We start from the raw sequence: 24,539 nt of genomic DNA, 5'->3' as shown, positions 1-24,539 counted from the left end.
TGATGCCTTGAAGTCAGCAAAACAAAATGGGACTTTAACAGCAGTGTTTACTTTGATCCATTTTCAGCATTTGTGCCCTTGCCTTTCACGTAGTACAAATTGCTTTCCCAGAGTAACGGGGCAGGAGCCCGTAGACTGTTTTTGTAGTTGGTTTCTGTGGTGATACTCAGCCTTCCTTGAAACTGATCTCTGGGGACAGAGGAGCCTCTGCAGCAGCGTTAACTTCACTGCTGCTGGAGACCTTAAAGGAACTCTGCAGAGAGTGCCGTCAGTGGGGACCAGTACAAATGCACAGAAATACAGCTGGCTAAGTAATGCCAGTGTAAGTTTGATAGATGTGGTACCGATGAAATATGGGATCTTGAAGTCCTTTTTTTTTTTTTAACACTTTTTATAACATACACTGAAAAATGTATTCTAGCAAAAATGCCAAATTTCTCTGTGGTTCATGTCCCAGTCACAGTTAAATGCTTTATTGTTGGGATACTTTTAAAAAATTAATTTGTAGGTTTTGTTGTAAGATTTTTAGAATAGCTTTAATCTTAATTTTCACCTATGACCAAGTTGTAGTCATCACAAGTAAGTGATGAAGGAGTATGTTTCAAAGGAGGCCATGAATCAGCCTGAGTGCAAGAAGGGCAGCTTGCTCTGGCAGACAGCTGCTGGAGCTGGGCCTTGCTGAGAGGACCCTTGCTAAGCCACAAGTCCAAAAGGTTTGGCCTAACTACTGATTGCACAAGGAACATGCTAGCTATGCAACTGCTCAGTGACCAAATGAACCCTGAGAGCAAGGGATATGTTGGACCACATTGACTTAGGTTCTGTGCTGTTGCTGTGCTACTATCTGCTTGGTTAATGTGCTGTCCATTAGTATGTTTTAAAAATAACCTGGACAGACTAATGGCACCTGCTTGTTAAATGGACTAGGTGGCTTATAAGTGCTTTAATCCATTTAATGATTCTGGTTTAACCTTCTTTTGATGTTGTTTGACAAAAATGCTCATAGAGCTGTCTGAGATGCTTTGACTGAGGTAGTATGTGGCAGGTAAGTGCAAAGTATGTATTTTATAAGCTTCTTAGAACTTATAAGAATGGATGGAGAGTATCTCATTTTAGATACCTCATATTAAAAAAAAAAAAAAAGCTTATATTGGAGTTTAGAAAAATAATTAATTCTACCAGAATTCAATGAGTTTGGAATTTCCCACCATGTATTCATGTCTGTCTGTGCTGAACACATATAAGACTGGTTTATGATGGGGTTTCTGGGCAATACTTAAGTATTTAATGGATTTTGCCAGTGAAAATACGAAAGGAAAGGGACATTTTCTGGTTCGCTCTTCTATTATTAATTAGAAAAATTGTTTGGTGGTTTGAGGTGATCCAGTTCTTTTCTGTTAATTTGTGGAGTGTTTAGAGGTGCTATGAAGTGTCTGCACATTTGAGAAAGATCTCATGAGTTGAATTGAGACAGAAAGGTGACCATGGGAAGAGGAGCACCACTTAGATTCAGCCAATATATGGTTTACCCTGAGCCACAGTGGGGGCACTCTAACATAAAATACTTTTTGGTGAGACATATTACCGTAGAGAGTAGGGATGAAGATATTCCACTGCTATGGATCAAAACAGCCATGCCAGAAGTTAGCAAGAGTGGCAAGAAGTTGGGAGCGTGGATGAAGCAGCAGAAAGCTTAAGACAGAGCTAGAGAGAGGGAAGCTGTCATGCCAGGGGTGCTAGGACAGCTGAAGCTTGGAACTTGGCTTGTGTCAATGTCACCAGCTCGTTGCACCTTAGAGTCCCATTAAGCCTTTGAGTCTTTAAGGCAGGAGTGGAAGAGGCATTTAGGTACCTCTGGTGCAGAGTCGAAGTCTAGGCTCTTACCTGGACTCCCCAGTTCAAACTGTTGCCTTCCACACACCTCTCTGGTGGGCTGTTTTGACCATGCTTTCCCTTCTTGGACTGATAAGATGGTGTGATAGCCCAGCAACAAGGTAAAACCCGTATGCTTGGCAGCTAGGTTGTTGGCAAAAAGCTCTTGAATACTAGTAATGCCCCAAAAGTTTGCTTGAAAATCTTTCCAAGGACCAGGAAAAAGTATCCCATAATAGATACCACTGTTATATATCACCAAGCACAGACAGTGATTGGGGGAAGTAGTTACACTATAAGAAGTCTGTATATTTAGTACAACTTCTCAGTGGGAACAGTCACATTCAGGGTAAGCTGCCTGGCTGCTCCTCAGCAGACCTAGCTCTGAAGCAAAAATGAATTATGAAAAATGGGATGACCAAGATGGTCCTGAGCAGTTGTTGAGCAACTTTGTGGGTTTGTTTTTTTTTTAGTCTGGAAAACCATGCTGGTGCTGAGGACTCTGTTATGCCAAGAAGTATAGTGACAGGGAATGTATATGCCAAGCAATGCAGTGACTGTCTTCTGCAGGAACATACTCACGTTAACTGGATTCTTAAGTTTAGGAATATGAATTCTACGTTGTGTTTTGTTGCTGTCTTACTCATGAGCAAACTGAGGAGTGCAGTAAAGCAAAATAGAGTTATTCTGAAAATTTTCACAGGAACACCTGATTTACTTATGAAGCATTAATTGGCATTGTGTTAAAGTCCTGTAGCTTTTCTAAAGGATCAGTCTGCACTTTTCAGGCAGATGTATAGGAAAATTCCATTGTGTGATATAACTTATCCTACATTTCCAGCCAAAGGCATGGATAACTATATTGCCACTTCTGAATACAGCTCAAACTTTGTTGTTTCCATACATGTATGGAAAATAATCATGTGTATATTATATACATATTTAATTTCCAAAGTCTAAAGGAGCAGCAACTACAAAATCTGATAGTACATCCAGTTGCAAAGAGTCTCTGATTTTCTCACTAATGTACTATCAGTGCTCTGCATGCTCTCTCATGTGACAAAACCAAGAGGCAGAAATTTTCATGAAGTCTAAAACATCTGTCTTGTGTGACTGATGTTGCCTTTGAATAAACTTGTCAGAGATCAGCTGAAACAGAGATACATCTCCATTTCCTTATTACCCAGAGGACTTGACCTAGCTAGTTCTGAAATGAAATTTTCAGAGTCTGTTATATTTCTTTTATCATTTCTGGTTTTAATAAATACCAAGGGGTTTAAAGATTATTATTTTTTTTTAAATATTTCTAATATAAGTCTCTTCTTTGCATAGACTTGACATTCTGATAAAAAACCCTAGGTGCAAACCCAAGCTGTGTGCCTGTGTGAGAGGATTGTTACTGGTTTTGTATTTTTGGTTTTTTACATACATAAACCTATATTGTAGATAATTTAATCAATATTTACATTACTGTTTACTTCCTTTAGGGTCAGAAGAAACCATTTATCATTGGTTGTGAAAATGTGGATATGGATGCATATGATGAGTGGATGTGTTTAATATTTACTCCATCTAGTGTAATAGATTGTCTTTTTGACATTTTGAAGTTTGGAGAGTGTAAAACTTTCTGCACTTTTTTTCTATTTGGAGTTGGAAAAAATAAAATAATTCATTAAAATTTCAAGTCATATTTGGCAGATCAGGCAAGATAACGTGTTGAAGATAGAACTTGGCTACTTAGGTAAACTTAGATTACAGTACTTTTATTGCTTTGTAAGAAAACATAAACCTAGAACAAGCTAATTATATTTAATAGCTTAAGCTGCTTATTACTAATTAGCTGTAAGTACAGCTGAAAAACCACAAGAATTAAAGCTTTTTAATGGCTGTGAATTTCATAGCAGTTCTAAACACCTTTTTCTTTCCACTTTTGCCTCACCAATTCTAGACAGAACAACAAGGTAAGAACCTTGTAAAACAAATAACTTAATCTCTGTTATTTTCAGCTAACAAGAATAATTTTGACTCTGTAATCTGATACTGTAAAGTGGTTTTTATAGCTAAGATCATGACTGTTTGGCATTTGAAGTCTGTCATCCTGTTAGCATTCAGAGTGCTAACACTCTGCATTTTCCTCAGAGGAGGTATTTTATTCTTTTGAGGCAGAAAATGGAGACAAATGTCATCCCTGGAAGATGTGGTCAGATGTTACATGCTAAAAACTGACAAGCTATTATCTGTCATGGGTTTTGCCCCACATTGGCCCCTTTGTAGAAGGGTGGCACTGGAGGAGCTGGGCAGGAGGGGCTTCCAGCATCCACAATCTGGTTGCTTAAATATCACCTCCAACAGAGGTTTCCTCAGTTGTTCAATTTCCTGGGATAATTTTCCCTGTGTATCCATTTAGTCCCTGAAGACAGGCATTTTCTTAGTGTGTGTTAAAATTCCTGTTGAAATTCCTTCCATGAACTAGTGTGGTGCTTGCTTGTGTGTCTGGATTTGTTCCTCCTCTTTTTTTGTTTGTTTAGTTTTATTTGTTTTGCAGGTTAGATTTATGCCCTAATAGCATCGACAGATGGGGTTCCTACTCCATGCCAGCTTTGTAGGCTACCATCTAGAAACCAGAAATTGGAGTTTGCTTTGCAATTCTTTTTATCTTCTTGTTCTCCAACTCTCAGCTTAGTGGTTTGACCTTTTGTGTAAGCTATTTTTCATCAGCGCTTGCCAAGGTTTTCTTAAACACTTTAGCAGTGCTTTGCAACCATAGAGCACAAATGTTAACTGTTTCATTCTTTACATTATCTGTGCTCTGTTGACTGATAATATTTTTTTTTAGGAGGTAGATTATTCTGTAATCTTGGGTCAAGAGGTCTGAATGCTAGAAGCCACAACGTATCTACAAGTTACCTATGATTCATTATTTCCAATTCCACTTTGGTTTTGAAACTTACAAGGAAGTATTAATGTATTTCTGTGTTTCTGTGTAGGTCACGTTACATTTGAATCCAATTTCATCAGTGCATATTCACCAGAAGCCTCTGGTGTTTCTTCTCAACTCTCCTTTGCCTCTGGTGTGGAAGCTGAAAACAGAAAGACTGGCACCTGGAATCCGAAGAGTTTTCTTTGTAAGTGTACACAGGCCTCTGGCCTGCTCTGTAACGTAGCTACTTGTTGTGCAAGACTTAGAGTTAATGGCGTTCATTTGGAAAGTTTTTAAACATACATTAAAAAAAAATCAAGTTAACAAGAGGTCAAGTTTCAGTGTAGGGCTCTGGGGAACAGTTAGGTGGCAGGGCAAAGCAGTTTGGAAAAAGTACCCAATTACTTGTTATGTGAGTTCAAGGAAAAAAGCCCAACACTGCTTTTTCAGAATCCATATATCATGTGTTTATTAACACTAGCAGCTATTCCAGTGCAGAAAGCTGTGAGGTTATAGTAGATTGCCAGTCCTGATTAGAAGTTTAATAGTACTGCAGTGCAAAAAAACTTAAAAAAATGAGACATACTAAGGGTAAATGCTAGTTGTGTGGTCCCTGACCAAAACAGAAGTCTGTATGCATTGAGCTCAGTATGTACATTTAGGGTTGTTATCTCTAATGAAGCTTGGTCTATTGAAATGAACGAGCTAAGTGCAGAATGAAGTCATTTTTGTTTCTCAGAAATACTGGAGCACTGCTTATAATGTTGGATCCAAACATTACCTAGTATTTGTAAATCATGTTCTTACAGTTTGCCAGGACATTCAAGTTTGCTATTTGTAGTGAAACAGACAAATTGTTTGGATTAAATTTTTAATGTGTGACATCATGTCTAATCATGAGTCTTCTTTATTAAATTCAGAACTGAATTTGATAGTTTTTAGCTGTATCCTTACAGGGTTTAATTTTGCTCCTGCAAATCAGTAGAAAGTGGTAGGCAAGACTGCTTCTGCAGTTCCAGATGGGAACTTACCAGCGTCACTGTGCATAAGGAGAAGAAGATGGACAGTGCTGCAGCATTAGTACACTGGGAAAGAGACACTGCTCTCCTAGTTGGCCTGTTGTGGTGGTGACACTCCTGGGTGCACCAAGAGCCCTATCACTTGCTGGGCACCAAAAGGTTTCTTTTTCCCATCATCAGGGTACAAGAGTAGGAGTACTCTTGATGTTTTGGACTTAGAAGTATTCTGTCCTGTTCCCAGTGCATTGTATTACTGTCCAGTGCAAAGAACATGGACTTGTTTGTACTCTAAGGTATTCACAAACTCAGATTTTGTCATTACTGTGTTTGACACATTTGACTGTTATTGTCTTGTTGACTGTTCCTGCTATATGTCCTTACTGCAACCACTATAGTTCAGGTCTGCTCATAAAATAACTGAGAAACAAGATGATGAACAGCTGTATGTTAAGAGTCTTTAGTCCTCTCCTGGCAAAAAGAAACGGCACCTTTCATGAGTTAATCAGGTCTTGGACTTTCAGTTTAGTAGGTTTTAGCGTTTTGTGGTGGTTTTTTTTAGATTTTGTTGGTTTGTTTTTTAAACCTATAATTGCTACATCATCACTCCCATACCATATAATCTAGTTTGTGTTCAGCTATGTCTGCCCCTCTCCTTCCCTCTCCTTCCCTCTCCTCCTCCTCCAGGCTTTTTCATCTCCCCTCCCCTTGCCTGTGGAAGCCAAGTGGTGCTCTGCTGAGAGCCATCCATTTCCACTCAGCAGACTGTGCTGGTGTTCAGGCTGTGTGCATGCTGGGCTTGCTTGGTTTGGCTCAGCGGGGCTTCAGCAGCCTGCATTAAGGCATAGGAACAATAGGAATGTGCTTAAGGCCTCAGCTGCCAAAACTACAATTAGCTAAGTGTTTGCTTCAGAAAACCATTTCAAGCTCTCCTGGTTGCAAAGACAGGCTTGAAAATGTGAGCAGCAGCACTTGAGATTTGTGCCATACAAGTTGTCTGACCTCAGGAAGTGTCACAGCAAACCTGGCTGCTGATGCTGCTGGACGGGATGGGCTGAGTCTTAGGAGGGGGAGGAGAATCTGGTAGATGCTACAGGTTCAGGTTTCAATTGGTGGCACTCAAAGGCCTCCTCTTAGCACTCCAGCCTCTCTTAGGCTCTGCTGATCACAGTAAGGGCTGGAAGTAGGGGAGCCTCATGCCATTGTCCCAGCACGTGCCTGTGGCACTGGGATAACACTACTCCCCACAACCTGTGCAGTTACCAGAGCTTGCCTTTCCACTGCAGGGAGTGAACTGGCTTTCAGTGTTGACCCATCCCTAGTCATGTTTAAACATCTGAATAGCTCTCCTCAATGATCTTGAATCTTTTCAAGTGTCAGGTAGTTTATGTATTCTTCCTTCCACTGTGTTAAGATTTCTGTTTTTCTTATAAAGAGCTTGAAGAATGAGGTAGCAAAACAAAAAATATCATGGTACCTCTCCCAGTTTAGTCCCTGCAGTCCCTCACACTCCAGAGCATAATTTTCTGTGTTCTCTCTATAAGGCAATATTTTTGCTGCAAATGTAAGCTAACTTCAGTCTCCTATCAGAGGCTCATCAGCCTCCCTAGTTTTCATGTTCAAGTTTCTCAGTACCTCGTGTGACTTGGGATGATAGACCATGAGGTTACAGGCTGAACAACTTAAACTGTTGTGATCATCCATGTCTTTTCTGCAGTTTCGCTTTGCTCACAAGGACAAATTCATTGTTTTCCCAAAACCCTTCTGAAAAACGATCACAGAATCATGCAGCACAGAAAACTTGGGAAATCCTGGATAAATTCTTGCGGCACCTTTGGGTGAGTGCAATGTGCTGAAAAGAAATTGAAGAGCTTAGTTTTGCAGCAAAGTTGTTTGGCTGTGTTGAGCCATGCCAGGCTGCAATCCCTGGGACTGCCTCTAGCCTAGAGGAGACTGTTGCAGATTCAGGAGTTCTTGTTTCAGATGAGTTGTAGGGCAGATGGATGTACAGCTTCTACTTGAGTAGTGGAGAGGCTCCCTGCTTTCTTGCCAGATCCTTCAGTAGGTTTAGGAGAATTGAGCCTAGGAGCGTAAATCACAGCTCCAAGGGAGCTGAGTGCATAGCTTGTGTCCTCGGCCATTCTTTGACAAGGGTATACTTCTGCAGCTCTGTCATGTTCTTTCTCCTTAACTATATAGCCAAGCCAGAAAACAGAGTATTTGAAGATTTCAAATTTTTTAAAAAAGTTTGTCATGGCCATGAATTCTGTACCCAAAACAGAAATCTGTGTCACGCATACCATAGGAATGTGATAACTATTGTGTCTGTCTCTATGGAAGCCTCAGGCAGGATAGTCATTGACTTCCCAGCTTCTCCTTATGACTCTTCATACAATACATTCATTCACAATTGTATTAATATACTGTATCTAATGTATGAATTGCACTGTTTCCTTGATTGATCCCTATTTAGAAAGGTAAGTAGTATATAAAAAGTTTAAATGGCAACTTCTGGGACTTAACTGCTGATAAAGACAGCATCCCTGGAGTCAGGTCAAAGTTTGTAGTTAAAGGGTCCTGTAACCATTAGTGAAGTCCTAGCTGTTTATTTCTTTTTCTTACTAGCTGCTGGTTTTCCCTATAAAGCATCATAACAAAGTTCTTAAAATGTTACAGGGAGTGCATTTGAATAAATAAATAAAATGTACAACTTAATGGTACTGGAAGATTCAAAGTTATTTCTAACAAAGAATATAACTCCAGTCTCAGTTTAACAGGGTACTGAGCCATCTCATATAAACTATAGTATTAACTAAAAAGATTGGACCAGGTGATCCTTGAGGTCCCTTTCAACCTGGCATTCTATGATTCTGTGAAATTGTATTTCAATTAAATAAATGAAAATCACCACTTTGATTACTAATGTATCTAGTCATATTAGTCTGATTGGATGTTTTTGCATGTTACAAAAATACAACAGGTTAGGAATGGGCATTTTCTTTTGAAGTGTTTCTAGGCTGGACCATCAGCCCCCTCATCACTCAGAAGCACAGTTCATGGGTGGAAAGGTTTGCTTAGTTCAGCAAGGGGGATACTTAGCATCTGTGCTAAGTTGCTCAGTTGTTGGTTTTTTTCCTCAGCAGGAAATAAATGCCAAAATTGTATCATAAATGGGTAGCGGGAGAGGAAGTTGAAGAGCATCTTCACTGGTGATTAGGCTGGTTAGATTCTGACAGACCGCAATTATACATAAGATACACAACACCTGTAGAAAATTATTTTACCTCTTATCTTGTTACAGGTCAGTCTTGCAGAGAAACCTTGTCAGACCTCTTGCACCATAACACATTTAAATTTTCATATAACTAAATAATTGTCTCCCTTTCCATCAAGTTATTATTTCTCTCCTTCCCTAAAAGTGGTTTATTGCAAACATGTCTTGGCAGAGAACCAGAAGTTGTATGAAACTGCCCAGAAAGTGGGTTTTATAGGTGCTACTCAGCAAGTAGTAATTTTTTCCTTGGATTGGGTAGCTTTCTCAATTGCTTTTATAATGTAGGAATGTCTTCACTGGGCAACTGAAAGTAGTGAGAATCAGATCAAGGAAAGCAGGGACCCAATCCTTTGTGGTATCCTGACAGAAATCACTGTTAGAATAGATTAAAAAAATCTCTTCAATATCTACATGTGTGATTCTATGTAATCTTATTTAAGATGTGATAATTCAGCTCTTTTTCTGAGTCAGTTATTCAGGCGATTGAATGAGTAAGAATTATGGATGAGAAAGCACTTATGTGAGCAAATAACCTTACTCACTAGAACCCTTTTAATAGGCCTGAACATGTGTATTAAGTTAGTAAAATGGAGGAAGCAACAGCAGTAATGATATACAAAACCAGATCACATGCTCTTGGCCTGAGATTTGAAAAGAAAAAATAAAAGCTTTAAAGTGATAGTGTGAAGAGTTTATTAATAATTTCTGTATTTCTAAAAAAGAAAAAAGCTGGGATCTTACTACTTCAGCCAATAGCTGGTTATTCCTTTCACCTCGTGAAAATAGGGTTCACATATTTTGGGTCTCTGCCACCAAACCACCGGCTGTTCTATGGTTTGCACTAGATTTTGGATGACTGACAAAGCTCACTGAAAAACAAGTGTTATTTGTTTTCCTGTGCCTAGTATTTAACGGGAAATCAGGAGGCTAAATTTCCAATCACTGGTTAAACAGCCCCAGATGTGAACAGAGTACTCTGCTAGAAGAGTGTGAAAGGGTAGGAAATGCATGACTAGTGATAAATTTGGTATAAATAGTGACTTTTCATTATTCAAAATAAAAGCAGTAGATTTTCAGTGTTATGTAACAGTGTGAAGAGGAAGTTAAAAGGACATTTACATTTCTATAGAATCCCGAGTTATTTTTTTTTTGGTAAATCATCATCATTCTTCTACTCCAGCTGGAAATAATCCTGTAGTTGCCCTTTTCCACTTGGCATAATTCATATTCCCCCTTCCTCTCCCCACACCGTTTCCTTGCCTTTTGAAAGAATGTGAAAATAACATTAAGTGTCTAATTAAAACAGTGTTTAGTAAATAGTAACTCTTTTTGTGCTTTTCACAATAGTAAACTTCCCTGGAGAGTTGTCTCTTGACCTGATTCAACTGCCTGTAAAATCCTGCTTTTCTAGTCTGTGTAACTGGTTTACTTCCAGAAATACCAGGAGGACCTCAGGCTATGTATGGTGGTTGTTCATATGGTGGTAGTTCTTACATTCTTGGCAATAACGTGGAAGGATTTTGTCACAAGTACAGTTGGCAGAAAATTACAGGGTGGTGAATACACATTTGGAAGTGATGCATTGTCCACATTCAGTTAAAGGAGTTTAAATGTACAATAGCCTTAGTAAGGCATCTTTAAATATCTAGGGTGGGTTTTTTTGTTCTGTTTTGGTTTTTTCTCCTTTTCTTCTTACATTCAAACCTAGCTTCATGAAGGCGGTACAGGAGAGAAGCTGTATTTTTGACTTAGGAAACAAGATACAGTACATGAAGCAAATATGCAGCATATAGTGAAATGTCTGTATGTAGCAGCGTGATGTCTCAAAATAGGGCAATTTTATTATATTTAGGTGCCCTCTGCTTTTACTGTAAGCACTTTGGATTGGGCAGAAATATCTCAAAAATACCAACTTGCCAGTAAATTTCTGAGGAAGCAAGGTGGATCATTGTGCCTTAGTTTCTCCTTTGACAGGAGGTTCAAGTCCTGTGGTTTTTTTGGTTCACTAAGAGCATCACATATTTCATAGTAGATCTTTCCCTGTCCCTGGTGATTTAAGCCATCCTGCAAAACTCAGGCTTTATTGGTTGATGTTTCAGCTTCAAGAGTGGGCAGGAGACTGAAGGGCCTAGAAGAGGCAGCTGTGATGGTCTTTTCCCTTTTTTATGGCCATGTCTCCTTCCCTTTGCTTGCTTCAGTTAGCGGGATTTACCTAGTGGAAGTTTACAGAAGCAGGCAGCAGATTTTGGCAGAGTATTGGTGTCAGTGACATGGAGATAAATCACAACAGGTTGTGAGTCATCAATTCCAGTGGAAACTATAGCTGCAGTTGCATATATATGTAGATATGCTTTAATTCTCCCCTTTTCTTCCATTAAATTGAATCTAACTTGAAACAGCATCCCTGGAAAAGCTTCTGCTGCCTTGGTTTGTTCTGATTAAACAAGTGTTACCTCGAGTCTATTGAGATGTTGTTAGATTAAAGAGAGTTGTGTGGAATTACATGGCTACAATTAAACTCCTCCTGAGCACTAAACTTTGGGAACAGATCTTCCTTTTAAACTCCTTTTTGTCCTTCTAGTAATGGTTTCATGAGGGATTTGAAATTTGCACTTGTCTTGACATAGTTTCAGCTTTGGAAAACCCCAGGATCTTCTTTCTAGATACATTAAGATGTGCAAGAATCAGATCCCACAAGGTTCTTCTTTCAGCCTGAGAAAATACTGAGCAGCTCTAAATCATATAGAATTGTCATGGTTGGAAATGACCACTAAGATCATCAAGTCCAACTGTCCACCCAGGAGGAAAAAAAAAAATCCAAAACAAAACCCAAAACCAAACATTAACAAAGCCAGTTGGTGAACTGAGCATCTCCTAGGAAGCAGAATTAAAATCTACAATGTAAATAGGAGAATGCTGCTTCTTGTACATGTTTGTTTTAAAAAATGTGAAAACTGGAAGTGGAATTTTGTGATGACCGTGAGTGGTCACGAGAACATTAAATGAATGTTTGAAAATGAAAAAATTTACGACTGCCTGAAAGCATTGCACTTCTGTGGCTGGTAAGGGCTGTACAAAGCTGAGAGGTGCAACAAATGTTGTAGTTCATTTCAAAAGCAGTATGTTTCTTCGTGACTTACTGAAGAGAATCATTGCCCTGGTAATTACTCTATGCTGTATGTGGTTTTATGAACAACAAAGGATAATTTTTTTTGCATCTCCAAATGCTTGGTATTTCTCCATGGCTTTACTTTTCCTCTGTAAGGAGACCAAAGCACATTGAAGAACATTGTAAAAAAACACCAGCTGAGTTGGAACCCCATGTGGGCTGCTCTGAAAGTCAGTTTAAGTTTTTTAATTTTTGTTCTCTGCAGATTTACTCTTTTCCTACATGTTCTGCCACAGGTCTAATAATGCATATGGCTTATATAAAAACATGAAGGATGCTGCTTTTATCCTAATATATTTGCCTCAGCCTTGGCGTTATAGATGGCTTTGTTGGTCACTTGTGCTGGAAGGGCCTTGGTGGATAGTGGAGTAGCTGTGCTGTGAGGGTAGGGATTAGTTCACACTGTGTAGCTGTGGACATTTAACTTTGTATTTTGAGTAATCTCCCAAAGGTGCCTGCCTCTCTCTTAAGGCTAAATTATGAGCTTGCTTCCTGCTTGGGAGTTCTAAATTATAACTACATTAAATACTTAAAATGTCATAAAGCAAACAAAGTAAATATCCCCCCTGGATCAGGTTCAAAGTTTGTTAAAAAAAAAGACCATAAACATTTAAAAGGAGAGAAAGAAGTAAGTAAAATAGGAAACAGAAGACACTCTTTTGAGTGTGTACAGTGTTCACACTCACCAGTGTATGTATTTGAGATGACTCAGGTTTGGTTCTGAAAGTTGTTCCTTCTGAGGTATAGTAATTTATGCCGTTTGGCACTTCTGCTGGGTTGCTGATTTTCTGAACTACCATGGCAGCCTTGCAAGGGCAATTTTGTAGGACTGGAAAGTTTTCTTCAGGGATATATAAAGGTGGTGGTTTTTTTGTTTGTTTTTTTTCCCCAGCATGAAGGGTACATGTTTCCTTGCCTCTGTACAGTGCAAAGGAATAACAATCCCTGTTTCCCCCAATGGTCAGCAGGGTAGTAGTGTGTGTAATTGAGATATATACCTAAACATGTTTTTTTCTTCAGTAGAATACTTATGTTTAGGTAGCAAATTTTCAAAATACTGTACTTGATCCTTATTTCCTCTTACCGCAGAAGAGCCCTTTGCACTGTAGGCCTTGCTGTGGTTAGTGGCAGTGGCCAGTATCTTGCAAACTGATTTTCCATGTCAAGCTTGGAAGTTTCCTACTTTAGCCTCAGAAATATGACAGGACATGTAGGTGAACACAGCAACAGAGGATGTTTCTGGTACAGTTACTTCTAATGTCCTCACAACAACAGGAAGAAATAGGGCTGGGGTGTGTTTTCGACTCTGCACCCTCTGAAAGTAACCACTGAAGGAGATGAAGTGAGGAGATAAAAGGGTATGTGGCAGCAGTTTCTTAATCACCCAGTCAGCTTTGTAATGAGTGTTCAGATAAAAATTGTTGATACATTCCCAAATATTTAAAACATTCTTTGGTTTTAATGCTCTGACTTATCCTAATTACATTAGAGAGCTGCTTTTGGTTTGTTCTGAAGAGTAAGTAGTTAATGTTCAAGGCAGGTGTTGAAACAGTGATGGTTGCCTTTTTTGGAAGAGTCTCTTGAATTCTTTCCAGAAAAAATAACGTGCTTGGCTCACTTAACCTTGCCTTAGGTCTGTGTAGTAAAAATCTCAACATTGGCAGGCACAACGGAACTCTACAGTCCTTTCTGAAACCTGGTACTGGAACCAGCATTTCAAATAGACTTAAGTATGTGATGAAAAAAATAAGTATAAGCTTATTGTTTATTTAAAGATGTTTACTGCATGATAATTTAGTGAGGATGTTTGTTCCATACTACTGAGTTGCTCTGCTTTCTGTGTGTCAGTTCCTCTGTAGTAGAACTTGGTAACTTTGGGGTTCATTGATAGCATCTGTCTTGAAGGAAGACATTTGTCATGCCACAGAGTGCTGCAGAAGGTTTTCAGGTTTTCCTTGGTAATAAATGGAAAATGAAATGCATGCTGAGGAAGAAAGCTGTCATTTTAGCAGAAATTTTAATATCTCAATTAACAATTAATAACAGCTTAAGTCCTTAAATCCTGAAATTTTTATGCATGTGAGATTTTTTAGTTAGGCCAGAGCTCTACGAAGATGTCTCACGTCTCAGATATAAGAGACAACGTTGCTCAGAGGTCTCTGCATGACCTGTCTGGTGTTGGGCCAGTGTGCTCTTCATCCCACAAGACTGCACACTGCAAAATTTAATGTGTTATGAGCATTGCCCCTTCAAATCAATCCATGGCTTTTTCAAGATAAGTTATTGCTGGCTTTTCCTAGTATTGTAGATGTGGGGTGGTGAATTTTCTCTAATGTCAGTTTGCTCTCTTTTCTGAGAAGTATGCTAATCTGGTGCGTTTCATGTTACACTGAATAAAGACTTTTTTCATTTAAAATAAATCTTTTATGGTAGTAATGAAAAACAAATAAGATCATTTAGAATTGAAACAGATGTTAGTTTAAACTTTGAAAACTATTCTGGCAAAAGGATTTCTAAGCTGGTTTTTGGTGACAGGCCTGATTGAACTCTGAATTACATAGACCTTTTCTTAGAGTATGTGATATATGTATAATAAATACTAATATAATAGCTGGAGGCACAGAGAAGAACTTTGAATTTTTTTTCCATGTGCCAAAAGGTATAATTTATGTCTATTTTGACAAACATTCATTGGTGCTAAACAAACTAATATATAACATCCTGAAATAGTGCAGTGAACAATAGCTCCAGGGAAGGTAATAGCTGGTTGCAGTTAGGTAATTTCTGTAATTGGAGCCTGACTTCACATAATCTCTTCTAAATACTTGCTTTTGTTGTATTTTGTCATTTAAAAGATCAAACAGATCCTTATGACCATTATCGTGCTGTAACATGTAAATAACAGTCAGGACAGGTTAGAAATAGTTAGAATATAGTTTTCAGTCTTCAGATCGTCATCATCACTAGTTTTGGATTTTCAGCTGGGAAAAAATCCCAAAACATACTTTGGTTCCACCCAAGAAATCTGGGTTAGTAGAAGGATGAGGAGGGGAGCAGCAGAGTGACTCAGACTTCTTCCCCAGCTGCTCTGAGGACAGCATAAGAAAACGGTGGTACTTTCCTGCAGCCTTGTCTCCTGCAGCAGTCTGGAAGTATGGGCTAAGTGTGATACCTGGGCAAGCACTGCTTACACACTACTACAGGAAATCTTCACTGATGTGTTCAAATCTGAAAGCTCATTCATCTTGTTGTGCTTTCTCACTCAAGCACAAATTGTTCTTGACTTAATATTTTAGATCTTAGTGATATGAATGGAAGGGCCAGCCTGGATAGGGCATGCAGGCCCCAATCCCCAGGCACCTCGTAGGAAGAGATAGTGAAGTGTACAGTGTGGGTGATGGCTCCTTGAGGTTGTGTAGATGGGGAAATGCTTTCACCACTTGCTATACAGACCTCCTGAGAGCTGCCAAATCTTCTGGAGGTGTTGGCCCATATCTGCACAGGGAGAGTGTTACCAAAAGGTTGCTGTTGGGATGATCTTGCATTGCAGTACATCTGGAATGACTTGTTTATCTTTCAAGACCATTGCAGTCTTGAAGTTCCCAGTCTTTGCACCTTCTTCTTTTCTTGAATGATGCTATTGCCACTCCAGTGAAGCTGTATTTCAAAATCTTAGGCTTTCCCACAGCACCCATTACACTTCTACTTACTGATTTTCCATTTTGACTATTATAAACAACATTTTCATTTTTCCAGCCAAGTTAATGCAATGTATTTCTAAGGATGATGCATGCTTCATTTTTTAAAAACATCTCTGAAGAAGGAATCGTTACGCAGATGTTAAAGCATGTGCAGTTCAGGTATTTTTTGAAATAAACCATAATCGCTTTCATTGAATGCTTTTGGATGTGACAGATCTCATTGCTTAGACATGCTACCTGTGCAGATAACCACATTAAAAAGACGTTTTTATTTCCATCAGGTGTCTTTAGGTTCCGTTGTTCAGTTTGAGAAGGGAAATTTCTCCTTGTCAGCAGAAACAGAAGAAAAGCTTTTTCCTGAGAAAAATGAACATCTGCTACAGTGGGCCCAGAAGGAATATGGTGCAGTAACCTCTTTCACTGAACTCAAAATATCAAGAAACATCTACATTAAAGTTGGAGAAGGTAAAACAAAACCAGCAGAATTGATAGTCACTTCCAGGTGTTGAGAATAAGTCTTGCTGTAATGTTACTTCACATTTAATTTTTAAGCATACCTCTCATTTTCCAAGAGATGTGATATGAAAGGGGAAGGCAGAGAAATAATAAATCTAGAGACCAGACCTTGGATTTTAGGCAAACTTTAATAGATTCTAGTGCCATAATTTTATGCTCATAAATGTGGATGCAATTGGCCAGAATATTAGAGTTGTGAAAGCTTCACATTTTAAAAGGAATAAGCTACTCATGGTGGTAAAGTGTCTTCATCTAAAGGACTGAAGGGGAGGGTAATTTATAGAAAGATCCAAATTTGTGGGGGTTTTTTTTCAGTAGTTGCTTTAATAAGGATCTTGACTACTTTGGGCAAGTATTACTGCTTTTCTGACCAAGGTAAATTCTTCTTGTTTATTTTCATCCCAAAGAGAGATATTTCCTGTCCCTGTAAGCCACATGCCAAATTCATCAGGTGGCCTAGAGCAGGTGGGAGAGGACTTCAACTCCTCAGGGGTTTCACAGGCCCACATTAGGGCGTTTGGGCTTTAGCTGAGCAATGTTGGAACAACTAAACCATATGAGCCTCTGCAGCACCTTCTGGCTTTCCCTCAGCTGGCTTCCAGTCACACAGCCTGTCATCTGAGGGACAGTCCCACCTGAGCTGGTCATAAACCATGGATAACACAAGAGAAACAGCTCTTCTCTTAACTACATTAATGGAGCAAGGCAATTGGTTTAGGAGGGTTTATTCCCTACTTATCTCTATTCGGGTTTGTTTTCTGGAAAATACCTAGTTAGTAGAATGAACTTTGCAGGGAGAGCAGACTTCCTGCTATTAGGCATGGCAATTTGGGGGTGAAATTCTCTTTTTCATTTTTTTTAATTTTCTTTTTTTTTTTTTTTTTTTTTTTTTCATTTGCTGAAGATGTCATCCAAGTTCAGCCTAAAGCAAACATCTAGGTTTAGGCTAAACCAGAAGCAGCAAGAATAAAGGCTGGTAAAAGTGAACTGGAACTAATTTGCATTGCAGCTAGTGGTCCAGATATTTTGAAACTAATTGTTGTCTTTCAGGAAGCTGAGTGATGGGAAAAATAGAAACCAATAAAATATTTTACCAAAATACAATGATTACTGGTGGGCTCAGAGTTTACTAGCACCAGCAGCCTCATTTAGTAGTACTTCAACAGTAGTTCTAGAGAAAATCCTATATAGCTTAACTAGTTGGCTACAAAAACAAAACAGAACAAGCCCAAAAACCTTCCGTGGAGAACCACCTGTATCTGATAATTTGATTTCCTGAAGCATGAGGCTTGCCCCCCGAAATCAGAACATGCCTTTGTTGGTTTTATCCAAATCCTGCCAAATTTGTACAGGATTCCCCTGCATGATTTTTGTTCTACTTGGCAGCAGTCTTGGATCTTAATGCCAGAAAATTATTCAGAAATATATTTATTAGCTTATTAAAGTGCTCTTGGAAACTATACATGGGAGTAGTGGTCTCTGCGTTGCAGAGATGAGCATTTAATTAGATATGACAGAAAACAGATAAAAATTTGTTTGTTGATTTGCACATCTCCAGTAAAATTAGACAGTTAAATAGGAGAGCTTTTGCATCATCTTTAGAATGTGTTAAAATACAATTTAATTAAGAGTAAGTGCACAAAATGGAACTTGGCAGGCAACCAAAGTAGACTTTCTGAGAAGGCTCCTACAAACTAGCTCAGCTGTAACCATATTTGATTTTGATTTAAAGTCTTGGCAGAGGGATGAATGTGTGTGTATGTGTGGGGGTTATGTATGTGTTCAGGGGTGGAGAGAGGGTCAGTTCTTGAACTGCAGCAGTCGTGTGAGGAGTTCTATGGAAACCACATGGGCTGTGGACCTGGTCTGCTCTGCAGAGTCAATGATGGAATCACTGGATTCCACAAACCACAGCATATGCTAATGGGCGTTTCAGGCTTTTCATACAAAACTCACACCCCTCAAGTGCTTTAGTCAGTTACTCTCAGCTGCCAGTCTATGAATCACAGCGAGTATTACTCATAATCTATCACTGGTCATATGAAGTAGTTCCTTGCCATGTGACTGATACAGTATTTAATGGCAGTATTTATGTAATTGTCTACATTTCAGCTTCACTCAAGTCAGAAAAATCTTAAACCGGGAGACATAATATTTTTGAAGTGGAGGCTGTAGCTGAATGCAGCAAACAGAAAATGCAAGCAAAGACAAAAAGTTCTGAAGGGAATCTTTCATAGAATAAAACTGCTTCTGAAGCTATGGTCTCTGAAATCACTTTTGAAGTTGCAAATGGAAGGCAGATGAGTGAGCTAGCAAACTGGATCAGGGCCAAGTGCATCGGAATCCTGTTGATTCCTAAGAGTGGCTGATCAAATATGGCAGGAATGGTGAGCACGGTGAGAACTTAAAGAGGCCAGAATGAGGGTTTGGAGCAAGGAAGCACAAGAAGTGAGGTTCTTGTTCTTGCTTTAAGTAGCGAAGGAGATGACAAAGTGATTGCTGTAACAATAACTGTTAGGTTCTAGAAAAACCTGGTAAAAGTGATTGTAGAACACTTTGTTCAAGAGAAGTCTGTTTAATTCCTTATGCCTCAATAAGATAGAATTGCACAAGTCAGGAATATGTATCAGTTAGTGAAATGTTACCTAATGAATCCAGTACCACCAGTGTAAATCTAGGGCAGATGTGCTAGCCTGAAGGAAGCCTAATTCCAACACATTTCTTAGCTGAATAAGAAAAAAAAAAAAAAAAATAGCCATAACTAGACTGGAAAATAGCCAGTCTGTTTACACATGGTAGCACACTGCTCCTGTCCTGGAAGGAACTGAAGCTTCAGTCCTGATTCCAAATTTGTACCCTGTGCACAGTAGTACACGTATCCTGCACACCATGCTTGTTTGGTTCAATACTGGTAGGTCATGTCATTGCACTGAGCCAGATGATATCTGTGTGTCCTGCTGGGGGGTGAGTACTGCCAAGAGCTCCCACCCTCCCTCCAGAGACCAGTGCAGCCCCTTCCCTGCTCCCACTTATACCCTGCCATTAAATGTCAGTCGTGGGTCTCATCTCCATCTTGCTGGGGGCTAGTAAACTGCAAAATACACATAAAGAAGCCCTGCCATCAGAGTGGCTGTGGAAAATCCCAAAAGCCTCATTTATCCCCAGCTCAGACTTGAAAAGGCAAGCTCTTTTTGGATGGGATTTTAATTGCTGAATCAAACTGGTCCTGCCCAGGGTGCCTGTCTTGGAGATTGACACCTTGTTAATGGTGCTCATTTTCACAAAAACCTCATTGTCGTTTTAAGCTGGAATACTTGGTTTTTATCCAGCATACCCAAGAACTTTCCAGTAATGCCTAAATTGTGACAAATACAGCAGACAATGTCTGTCCCCATATGCAAAATGGAGATGCTGCCCGTAGAAACTACAGACCCTGTGTGCAATCCTGTGTCTTTATCCAAGCAGGCTGGCACAGAAGGAAGGGAATGTGGCTGCTGGCCACTGCCCAGAGCCCCACAGGTACCTTCTGGCAAGCAGGGCCCCAAGGCATCTGGGCATGCTTGCCAGAGACCCTCCACTGAGGGTACTGCAGGCAAACCACTAATTTGATTCAGTATTGGGAGTCTGTGGAGATTAGTGAGACACAGGGTCCATAAACTGCCTGCTTGCTGGCTGGTTTAGTAAGGTTTTTAATTGATTGCAGGCACCTGCAGTCCCTTTCCAAAGTAAGTAGACAGCCCTGAAACTAGGAAAGAAAAGTAGTGTAGTGAGCAAAGATCACATGGATCCCCTTTTCTGTTCCAGCCCAGACCTTGGTGACTGGCACAGATGAAAGTAAATATCTTTTGGTGAAGGGGAAAGTAAATGTGTATGCCAAGAAGCCAATGACAGAGTTAAAATCAGCTGCAAAGGAAAAGCCTGCTGTTAAGTGGAGGCCCAGGTTGGGGAGCCTCTGTGCTGGCGGTGGTAAGAGCAGCGGTTCTTGAGAGCTCCAGAGACATTTAATGGAAGGTCCAGGACCAGGAACCAAGTTCTTAGCAATGCAAGCAATAGGATGTGTGGTAATTGTCCACAAACTACTCTGAGGCTGTTATTTTAAGGCTTGATTTGTGTTGTACAGCAGCTGAGGAGCAAACACCTAGTATCTCATCTCTGTTTCTGTGTGTATATATATATATATTTATATATATATATATTTGTATCTGAAAATTAAAGCTCAGTACAGACCATTTGGGATCATTTTCCCTTCTGTGCTGTTGTGGGAGGAGCTGGCAGAACTGCAGCTGCATTCAAGGCTAATCTGGCAGGGCACATACCAGATGTAAGAGGAGTGCTTTGCTTGGGCAGTATGAATAGTAACAGCCTCATAGCCTCATGCAGCTTTCGTAGATTCTATAGGGAAGACAGCAAGGTTAATATTCAAAGACTACTTTGTGTAAGATCAGGAGAAGAAACTCCCCTAATTGTTTCTGCAGTGGCCAGGGTCACAGGCATCTCTGCTCTCCCTGGAAAATTATGTACCACACAGAAATGTGCTTCAGGGGTGACATTTCAGCTGTCATTTAGTGACCAAATGCTAACAGTGGTCTCAGCTCAGCTTTTAAGAGTTCATCTATAGCTTTGCACACATAATGCATTATATATATTTTTTTTTTCCTGTGTTGCTTCTGGGCATAATAGGAAAGCCTTCCTTGTAAGGCAAAGGTCAAAGAGCCAGCCATTTGGAATTATACGTTTACAGGGCTTTGTATCTTTAAACATGATTCTTAGTTCCTTTTGTGTCTTATGACAATTCATATGTAAAGTTATCTCAAATACAAAGCATTCCTATTTTTCAGTGGAAATAATGCTCTGTGGGGTTCAGCGATGTAGGCTGTGCTTGAGGACTTCATACCAAGTGATTGGATTTTATTTTTTTGCATTGTACACTAGTTGATATTCATGAAGCTATCATGAGATATAGGAGGTTAAAACCAAAAGAGAGGTTTAATATCTACTCTAGAATTTCTTAATTTCAGTTATGGATATTATGATCAGACTTCCTTAATATCAACAACTGATTTAATCCTTTTCTTGCTATATTCAATTTTCCATGCACAAGAGAACTGCAGTATTTCTAGAAAATACTCACTCGAACTACACAATACATAGGAAAACATATTGAGCAAGGAAATGGAAAATATTTTCAGTGATCTTTTAAATATGGTAAGCTTACAATCAAGAAAATAATGCGTTTCTTAAAGGGAGAAGGAATTTTTCACAACAGTTTTCTGAGTTAATTTCAAAATAAATGTTTTTTTAAAGGTGCAAGGAACAAATTAAATGTATTTTATTCATTTTTTAAATGCTCACGTATTTTTGCTTCACTGTTTTCTGATATCTCTTTGTAGTAATTTTCTTTCACTAAATATTTCAATCTGTAAATAGAAACTATTCAGTTTAGAAGTATACATTTTACATCAGAGATGTGCTGTGTTGTTGTAACAGTGATATCTCTTTCAATATTATGTTGATTTGTAATAAGTGTTTATGGTAGGTAGGACATACCTTTTAGCCTAAAGACATAAGGTCTTTGACCTTATGACCTAAAGGTCATAAAATCTAGTGCTGCATTGAATCAGAAGCAATGCATATGTGCATGTAAGCTGGCATCGATGTGTAAAGGTGCATACACTTTTTTTCCCACCTCCAGATCAAGTTTTTCCTCCTTCATGCAATATAGAAAAGAATTTTCTCTCCTTAAATTACCTCGCGGGATACTTACAACCAAAAACAGCAGAAGGGTGCCTTATCTCTCACTTAGCCGAAGAAAGAGAAGTTCATATCATTGAACTAATCACTCCAAATTCCAATCCAATCAGGTAAAGTATCATCTAAATACACTAAATCTGTTTGAAATAACAACTAAAGATTTAACCTATTTATTGAAAATCAAGAGGGGTAGTTATCTCACTGCAAGATGGTCAACCCAGAGCCTGAGAATATTTTTGCCTTGGGAGAGTGAGAAAGTGCTGAGATACAGTGGAAATGGAGTAGGTGAGCCTAGGTGATGGGCCTCTGTGTGGAGTGAGTTGCAGCCCCATCCTGAACAAAGCTGCTCTCTATAATCAGCATCATTCTAAGTCCCTTGCAGTGTTACACAATCAGCCCCATCTCCAGGCCCTCTGGGCTTTTGGCTCTGGCTAATAGTACGATAGGAATTTGTTTTTCAGATGATAAGACTGCAAAATGTTTAAATTATTTGTTATTACAGTAAAAAAAGTAATAAGTTTAATTCCTCTTATTTTGTTTGTAGTTTTATGTGTTGCCCACAACTATGTTTACAAAGTTTATATCCACAAAGAAATGCACAGAAGCTGAGCTGGGCATGTGTAAAACTGCAGGAAGTGCAACAAAGGTCCCAAGATACACTGAGTCTCAGTGCAGAATGTTAGTTGAAATGTGTTACTGAGGAGGAGCATTTTCTTATGATATATGCCCCATAAGATGGTCTGCAAGTAAAGGTTTTTCTGTTGAATTAATATTTTTGTGATGACATGGCTTTAAACCCATTTGCTCTACTTATTTTACTGAGGTCTTGAAAATTTGGATAGTGTTCATCTATTTTCCAGCAAGCAGTAGGATGGACATCTGTTTTCTTTTCTTTCTTAAACTAAGTATATATCCAGAAATATTGGAAACTGGATACATGGCTTAATTCCTCAATACACGCAAGATCCTAGGCAAAGTAATTTGCACATTTTAACTGCCTAGGCAGAGGCACTCCCAAATATAGTATCTGTGCATTTTTTTGGTATTAACCTGCTTAATCTGTCTTTTTGCTTATTTTAAGGTATTATTTTGAGCTTTAATACACTTATAGCCAGTGGAAACAAACAGCTATATTTAGGCACTGTCACAGTGAAAGAAGAAAACAATATTTACTTTCTAAAGCTAACTGCTAGTAATAGAACTAACCTGCTCTAAACAATAGCTGAAATGAGTAGCACACTTCTTGTAAACAAGAGACAAAAATATTATTAGTCTAAAAAGCTTTTCTTCTTGTGCGAAATCAGTTAAGCATATGTGGAATAACAATCTGTTTTGCACATGTTGTGTTGCCCGGGATAATCTCCAGCATTTTAATCAGCTGGCTAGACAGTGGAAACTTGATGGATTGGAAGAAGGTTGATAGCTGAAAATTTCTGGCATTCTGGCCTAACTTTCTCTTTATTTTCCACATACAGTACTTTCCAGGTGGATATAATTGTTGACATAAAACCATCTCAACTAGGTGCCAAACTCGTCAGAGACGTCGTACTTATCCTCAAGTGTAAAAAGTCTGTCAACTGGGTTATCAAGTCGCAGGATGTCCAGGGAAAGCTGGAAGTGATTGTAAGTTAAGGCACCTTTATTTTTTGAGAGATACCATACTGCAACAGTATAGAATCCACATAAATGTGATATAGTGCTAGATCATACTGATTTCTGAATGTTTTCTCTCTTAGCTCTTTCTCAAATTATCACTGCATTTCAAGGAGTAAATACATCAACTATATATTTTTTTCTCCTTAAACTTTTAATATGGGCTATTAAAGTGAGCAGTGCATCACAGAAGCCAGCTGGTTAGTGCAAGGATTTAGGGTCTATGTCTTTCAACTTCTGTTGAAGAACCTAAACACAGAGTTAAATGTTCATCTCCCTTTTTATGCTACTTTGGTGAGTGGATCTACAGGTTCATCTCAGAATTTGGAGAGATGCCTGTGAGTGCAGAATGGATAGTCCTAGATATGTGGCACATGCCCATGTCCCTTCAGAAGTGGAAACTTTTTGCTTCTTGTGGTTGTAGTAGTTTCTAGCCCTCTTCCCTTCCAGTACGTTGTCCCCAGGAAGTGTTTGGTCAAATTGACCTCATCTCTCTTCAGACCGCAAATAGTAAGTTTTTAAAAGTTAAATCCAGGGTCTCTAAAGCTAAACTTCTGAAGCTGTACTTAACACCATTTCTGCTATGAAAGTGTGTTTTCTCATATTCTGAAATAAATAAAGTGGGACTGATCTTGCAGCCTGTAGATGTGTGGCCTATTTCTGTCTT

At 39.0% G+C, this 24,539-nt stretch overlaps 1 protein-coding gene across 1 annotated transcript in view; it reads left to right on the top strand.

Annotated features, from left to right (window-relative positions):
• Window positions 1-24,539, top strand: part of TGFBR3 (transforming growth factor, beta receptor III) — a 109,367-nt gene that overhangs the window by 59,708 nt on the left and 25,120 nt on the right. The window contains exons 4-7 of the mRNA XM_010006749.1: window positions 4,860-4,997; window positions 16,234-16,417; window positions 22,161-22,329; window positions 23,695-23,842. Of these exons, the coding sequence (XP_010005051.1) occupies window positions 4,860-4,997; window positions 16,234-16,417; window positions 22,161-22,329; window positions 23,695-23,842 (639 nt within the window). The remainder of the gene's footprint in view (window positions 1-4,859; window positions 4,998-16,233; window positions 16,418-22,160; window positions 22,330-23,694; window positions 23,843-24,539) is intronic.

This window comes from Chaetura pelagica, unplaced genomic scaffold (assembly GCF_000747805.2).
Source record: "Chaetura pelagica isolate M959 unplaced genomic scaffold, ChaPel_1.0 scaffold69, whole genome shotgun sequence".
NCBI classification, from domain to species: Eukaryota; Metazoa; Chordata; class Aves; order Apodiformes; family Apodidae; genus Chaetura; species Chaetura pelagica.
Note: the sequence above shows the minus strand (reverse complement) of the source record. Positions and strands in the feature narration are given on the sequence as shown.